The 7125-nt window shown below is 44.6% G+C and overlaps 1 protein-coding gene across 1 annotated transcript; it reads left to right on the forward strand.

The window, feature by feature from the left end:
* The first annotated feature begins 1085 nt into the window (after positions 1–1085).
* Positions 1086–6578, forward strand: tcf19l (transcription factor 19 (SC1), like). The gene is made up of 4 exons (XM_013135625.4): positions 1086–1293; positions 1960–2548; positions 3119–4103; positions 4227–6578. The coding sequence occupies exons 2-4, from the start codon at positions 2290–2292 to the stop codon at positions 4549–4551; spliced, it is 1569 nt and encodes a 522-aa protein (XP_012991079.3). The 5' UTR covers positions 1086–1293; positions 1960–2289; the 3' UTR covers positions 4552–6578.
* Positions 6579–7125: the final 547 nt, after the last annotated feature.

A 7125-nucleotide genomic window follows, 5' to 3' on the forward strand; every position in this document is an offset into this window, starting at 1 on the left:
CCTACCTGACAGGTTTATTTCAGGTACCTTGTTGGGAAAATATGTCAAATGTATTCAGGTAAACTACTTCTGCAAATTAAATGATGCATGCAATTACGTATTACTGCATTTTTGTTTTTGTGTCATTTATTTATGAAATACATTTTCCAAAATTGTCTGTTGAGTTTATGTCCAGAACTCAAGCTGTTGGTTCTCTAGCTATATTATCATTGACTTGTATAATACTTCGCATTCATGTACAAACAACTATAGCCTTGTATGCTAGAATTAAGAGTTTATAACTAATTTATAAAAAGTAATACTTTTGGCATCATGCACAGACTTTTTGTAAAGGTTTTTTTCTGTAATGAATGAGCAATGTCAATTAAAGGATTTTGAAGAGACAGCAATGAGAAAGCGTACCATTAATGCCATTAAAGTGGGGGCGACAGAGAGACGAATGTTAGGCATATCACTGAAAGGATGCTGGTTTGAATCCTGGAGGCACTTAACGTAATTCGTCCTGTAAGTCATTTAACCCTAATTGGTCGTGTTAGTCGCTCCGGATGACTTTTTTCTAAATTACGTTAATGTAAGTGTCTTGTGTAAGTACGGGGTCTGGAATGGATTCTACTAATATAATGATTTTTATATTTTTTACACTCATCAACAAATACGCATGATCAGGGTTGGATAAGTAGTGTAATATATAGTTATAAGGCCTGCTGCGCTGCACTGAGGTGGGTAAACACGTAGATTTTTAATATCCTAAGAAATATGTCGAAATATTTTTCTTGAATCATTTCCAATTTTAACCAGCTATAAGGAAACCATTAAAACTAAATTTTTCGGGGGTTAACAAATGATCCGACAGCCTCTAGTATCCTATAATTTCCGATTGTATGCGCTATTCTGTTGTCTGTATTTTGGGCTACCTACCTAATTATAATGACCTGCGAGTTTTATATATCATTAAAAATGTGGTGATGAGTGATAGCAAGAAATACATCAAACTTTCCGGCTCCTGCGGTATGGTATGCATGGAACAGCGACAGGGCACCGACAGCACAGAGGCGGGGCGGAAGTGGCGTGGTTTCACGCGCAAGAAAACTCGTCTGGCGCGCCAAATTTCAAAGGACTTCCTGGGGAAAAGAACGCGAAAATCTCCATTAAGAAACAACAACGATGAAATTGGATATAAGTCAAACGTTATTGAAATAATTCAGTGTATAGATATTTGTGAACAAGCGTCAGCCGCAGCTTCACGTTCCTATAAGAATTGAAGTGCATCAGATTCTTACCAATTTTGTGAAGGTATGACTTTCATTGTGGATTAGCTACAGGAACTCAAGCGTACGCCTTAACTGAAATTATTTTTATGAGTACAGTATTAACTAGTTAGCTATACTTTAATGTGCGCATGATGTGCCACTCAAGTGATGTAGTTGCGTATGCATAGTTATGTTTTCATAAAATTCGTACAACCTACTTACCTTCCAGCTATTAAACAAAAGCTATTCATTAGTTGTTCACTGCTTTGTCGCTGTTCCACTGCACGAGCCTTCAGCTACACGGCTACGTGACACTAGCAAGTCAGCAGTCAGTTGCCATCAGTAAGGCAGACACTGGAGTTAACTAATATCATTTTGTAAACTTGTAAACTTGCCTGTATGCAGTTTGAACTTTTCATGAAACTATTTACTCAGGATTAGTGAATGTCTGTTTGAAAGTTACAACCTACATAGCGACTAGGATTCAGTGTAAAAGGATACATTATTTTAAACGTTTCTTGGACGAATGCAGTGCTGTAAATATACTATGGTGAATGCAAATTCGACCTCAGGGCTTGCATTAACATGATAGTTTGTCAATAAGTTACTGTAGAATATGGAGTAGTAATTTTAGTCCTCTGTCTTAGGTGTAGACGTGCTGAGTGAATCATGAGCATGCAGTCTTACAAATTCCCTTCTGTTTTTTCAGATACAGTCTGAGATTGAACCACCTGAAGCTGCCAGTTAAATACCCAAGTCTTTGTAACAATTTTTGAATAATAAACCGTACAAACTAGCACAAACACTGACTGGATTACTCCCAACAACTCTAAATAATTATTACTCTGAATAATAATCTGTTCACAATTAAATGTGAATATTGTAGAATTCATTAACTATTTTTAATGTTAACTCTGTTTGACATACATCGCACAACATTGCAGTCTACTTACTGATTTAAGTGCCATTTAAGACATGGAGACCTCTATGTAAGGAAGTGACCGTCCCTGATTGGGGTGGGGATTGGTGAGTTGTGGCCATGCTGTCCGGAGTCCAGCTGTGTTTCCAGCTGTTGAGAATCGGCCCGTCCTCCACGGACACGGCCCGGGACCTGTACACGTTCCGGCCGGCGCTGAGCCACTCTGTCTTCCGGCTGGGCCGCGCGGCGGAGCTGTGCGATGTCACGCTGGACTCGGCGTCCGTGTCCCGGATCCACGCTGAGCTTCATGCGGAGAGGGAGGCGGCGGGGGCGGCCGAGGAGGGCTGGAAGGTGCAGATGAAAGACCGGAGCAGCCACGGTGAGTTCCGCACAAGAACGCCACGTGATCACTCTTAAAATAATCCCGTGGGACGCGTCCGTCTACAACGTGGGCCGGAGGTCTCCAACCACCTCCCCCCACAGGGACCCCCCGCCAGTTCAGAGCTAGCCCTCCTGATTAGACTCGTCAGCTGATCATCAGGCCCTTGATTATTGAATCCAGTGTGCCTTTCTAGGGCTGCAACAAAATGGTGGAACATCTGGGGGTCCCTGAAGAGATGTGTGAATACCAAGGATGTAGGCTGCATCTATTATTCATTCAAGGGAGTGATGAGGATAGATGTTTTGACAATATTATTTCACCATTAAGGCTGCTTGGATATTCTTTTTTCAAACTGTGAATTGCAGTACATCTTATTGGCACCCGTGTATTGCGACCAAATCGTATTGTGAGGTTCCTGCCAAATCAAAGCCCTAATATATTATTCCTGTTATTGGATATATTTTTACATGAGTAAACAGTATTATTCTTAGTTTCCTTAGGTGTCATTCAATGCACGTCTGCTAGCATTTAATCTAAGGAGCTTTCTCCTCCACCTTCCCATGCCAGGTACTTGGGTGAATGACGTCCGTCTGCAGCCAAATATCCAATGGGAGCTCTCAGATGGGGACACACTCACCTTCGGCAACCAATCAGTGAGTGGAAGCCCAGAGTTTTACTTCCTCTTCCAGAAAGTGAGCGTTAGACCTTTGGACTTTGATGCTATCACCATCCCGAAGGCCGGCACCTTTTCCTCAGACCTGAAGAACCGGATCAGAACTAGCCTGGACCGCAAGGCGGCGGCCAACTTAGACCTGTCGTCGTTGTCCATCAACAGGGCCACTGTCATCCTGAACTCCATTGGAAGTCTGAGCAAGATAAACGGGACACCCTGGACATTCAAGAGGAGCGATGGCAATGCCGCAGACCCAAACTCCACCTCCCCTCCTTTTACCTCCATTGCCCCGCCCTCCACCCCTCCTCCCTTTCAACCGGCTACCTCTGGGACGTCTTCCATGTCCCTCCCTCCCTCGTCCAAGAGCAGGCGCAAGTCGGCCCACACCGTCCTGCTGGAGGACGACAGTTCGGATGAGCCCAGGAGCCACAGAAGAGCGGACGATGGCCAGAGAGCGAGAGGCCGGAAGAGAAGACGCCTCTACAGGTCAGAGTCTGAGGGCTTCCACGTCTGTTTGCCCGACCAGGACGTGAGGCGGCAGTTCGACCTGAAGCACTTGCCTGCGCCTAAACCAACCGCGAACGGTCACGCTGTCGTCGCTAACAACAAAGCGAATTACGTCTCCTTCAGCGTCAGTCAGCGGCGAGGGATGGACCCGTGTGACCGGAACGCGGCTGTCGCTGTGTTCCGCCAGCAGAAAGTCTTCTCTCCGTCGCCACCGGCCTCTTGTCGGGGGAGGCGTCGGGCTCACGGCTCCGTGGTGTACTCCCCCCTGGTGGTGGGGGGGGAGAGCTACAACCTGGCATCCCCGTCGGTGAGGTTCTGTAAGGAGGAGCGGGGACAGGCCGGTCAGTTTGCCAGATTTCACGCGGCCAACGGGTAAGAATGTCTTCCGCCTGACTACTGTACAGTAGCACCGCGGTGGTCATTAAGTGTTTTAACTCCTCCCCTCTCGACCCTCTTTCCAAATTCAAGTTGTATGTTACCTGTTCCCTTTCCCAGGAAGCGGCGGGGACGACCCAGGAAACACCCGCCTCCGCGGCCCTCCCTCCCGCCCCCTACCTCCTCGTCCTCGTCGTCGTCCTCCACCTCGTCGTCGTCGTCCTCGAGCTCCTCCTCGTCGTCGTCCTCGGACGACGAGGAGGGCAGCGCGGCCCAGGGGGTGGAGCCGTGCGCGGCCCCGCGGTGCCGCCTTCCACAGCAGGACACCGTGCAGTGGGTCCAGTGTGATGACTGCGACGCCTGGTACCACCTGGACTGCCTGCCAGGCGACCGGAGCAATGTCCTGCTGGACCCCAAGGCGGACTTCCACTGTGGTTGCTGTTGACGTGCCGGGAGAACACACCAGAACATACCGGAACACACATCCAGAACATACCGGAACACACATCAGAACATACCGGAACACACATCAGAACATACCGGAACACACATCCAGAACATACCGGAACACACATCAGAACATACCGGAACACACATCCAGAACGCACCATACTGTAACCATATCCAGGCCTTAACCAGACCTTAGTGTATTCAGGGATGGTTTATGGGAAATAAAATGTGGCGGGAGTTTGTCATGTAATGGGGAATGTGTGATTTTAAAATAGTTGTACAGTGTTTGTGGATGAGTTTTTTTTATTGCGACTGACGCTCTGATGGACAACTGGGCCGGTCTCCCATGAATGTTTAACAGGAGGTTGGTTCCGGACAGAGACTACTGGGCCCAGTCCGCCCTTAAATTGACATTCTTCAAAGGGTTCATTGAAGCTTGTTCTTGTATTGAGCGGTAAGAGCTATCGCTTAGGTTCTTTCTAACCCTGGGGGCTGATATGGACTGTTTAACTATCTAAGCTAAGAAGGCTGTGCCCTGGTGTTCAGTACAAGTCTTAAGTAGACAGTAATCAATGACACGTTTTTGAATTATGTGCTCTTAAGTCTTCCATGTTGGGTTGTTTTAACCCTGCTGTTATGAGGTAAATGAAAGCGCTGTTGGTGAATTCTCTGAATTCAAGTCTGCATTTCCACAAAATGCATCCCGATAATCTCAATCATACAGTAATCTAGCTAGGATGGGATTATTTTGGTTCTATCCCGTTAGTAAGTAAACTTTTTCCAAAAACAAGACAAACGTGTTTTCTGCATTTAGACTAAATTTCATGTTATAATTGTCTCTTAAATACTTATTTCAGAATTATAACAGTTTGAGGTATTGCTTTTTCTTTTAAATTAACAATACGTTTTCTGATGACATTGATTTGCGTCACCTTTCAGTGTAAGCAAATTTGTCCATGACATTAATCTATTTAGTATAAAGCGCTGGGATAGCCAACCATCCCCGGGAGCTAGCCTCATGCATGGTTTTGTTCGAGCCTGACTACTTGTAACTTAGGTTTTTGAGAGACTGAACTAGTTATGATATAGTATGGTTGGGATAAAAGCATGCTCACCAAGTAGCTCTCCAGGAAGAGGGTTTGTCAGAACTGGGGTGCATTAAACAGGATTTCATGTTTTGGGATGTTCAGATAGAAATAGGTAATGTAGCTCAGATGTACCTCTATGACATGTAGAATAATATCGGCTCTATTCATGGAATTTCTATCTGCAGCGTTCTATTACATTCGGCTACTATATGATCGCAAACCGTTTCATACTTCACTTTAAAACTTAGCTTATTATATAAGATCTGCTCACAAGAGCACCTTACAGTTGGTTGCTTCTCTCCGATTATTGGTGTTTGTGTTCCAAGTTATCAGGGAAGAAATAAAAGGTATTTAAAAATGTATGGATGGAATTTGTTTTTATAGGTTAGTTAACTAATGCTTATGCTGAAAATAACTCAAACACCTATTCACAAGTATTTCTGGGTACTCCAGCTGAGTATTGATCTTGATGCTTCACCACTTTATTGAACCTTCTCCAGGGAATCCAAATCACCAATGTGTTGGAGATTTTCAATTCACCATGATATTGCCGTGACTCAGACTTCACTTCAGTCCTCTGGTGTACATACCGTATTTTCTGCTCTGGGGTTGTGAGTCAAGATAACATTCTCTGGCCTTTATAATAGGTTTTTTATCATGATGTATTTTCTCCAATTGAAGCGTGTCTGCCCTCGGGTTAGTGAAGTGTGCCCTAAAACCCTGGTTAACTTGATACCAAGTCAGATCTGTGCAAACAGACTCGCAGGCAGCCAGGGAGAGAGATTACGGAGGGGGAGAACACCATCCGACCCACAAGGGCGAGGATCTGTTTCCATGGCAACGCTTTTTTTTTGTGCCAGCCACAGCAACGGAGTGTTAATTCCGGGAACCTTGGAGGCAATTGGAAATGAGACAGTAGGGAAGGAAAATCTATTTGGCTCAGATGATTGTAGTCTGAGGAAAAATACTGTAATGCTACTGTGAGAGGTGATGATGGGAGTCCTTCCACATTGTTCTAGCTTTTCACCAGCAGAGGGCTGTCTTGTTCCTTTAAGAATTGTCATGTGGGTGTGTTCATATCACTTACTGCCTGATATAAAACTACCCATGTCTGGAAAGATTTAAACAGATTCCTTTTTAATGAACCCCATATGCTTTCATTACACATTCAATGAGAATGTAATAATGATTTGAAAGCATGTGAGTGAGAATTTATAAAGGGCCACAATAGGGTTGGGATGGGTAAAAGTGCTGGACTGCATTTACAAAGACAGCTGATATGAATGTATATACATATATTTAAATATGTTTTTTGCTAAATAAATCCAGATCAACTCTGAAGATAAACTGATGTAAAACGATCTGATCAATGGGCCAGTAAAAATATAACTGGCCTGCCTGCATAAATGCAGTCTATTGCCCTCAAACATTACTCAAAGCAAACTAACGGTTTCTGACAAACAGTTGAGGCATATCTCTGC

Source organism: Esox lucius, chromosome 10 (assembly GCF_011004845.1).
Source record: "Esox lucius isolate fEsoLuc1 chromosome 10, fEsoLuc1.pri, whole genome shotgun sequence".
Taxonomy (NCBI): domain Eukaryota; kingdom Metazoa; phylum Chordata; class Actinopteri; order Esociformes; family Esocidae; genus Esox; species Esox lucius.

Bases quoted from the DNA above. Each gene is read 5' to 3' on its own strand.
- tcf19l (XM_013135625.4), top strand. From the start codon at position 2,290: ATGCTGTCCGGAGTCCAGCTGTGTTTCCAGCTGTTGAGAATCGGCCCG. The intron at 2,549-3,118 runs GTGAGTTCCGCA...TTCCCATGCCAG, and splicing joins GAAAGACCGGAGCAGCCACG to GTACTTGGGTGAATGACGTC. The intron at 4,104-4,226 runs GTAAGAATGTCT...TCCCTTTCCCAG, and splicing joins AGATTTCACGCGGCCAACGG to GAAGCGGCGGGGACGACCCA.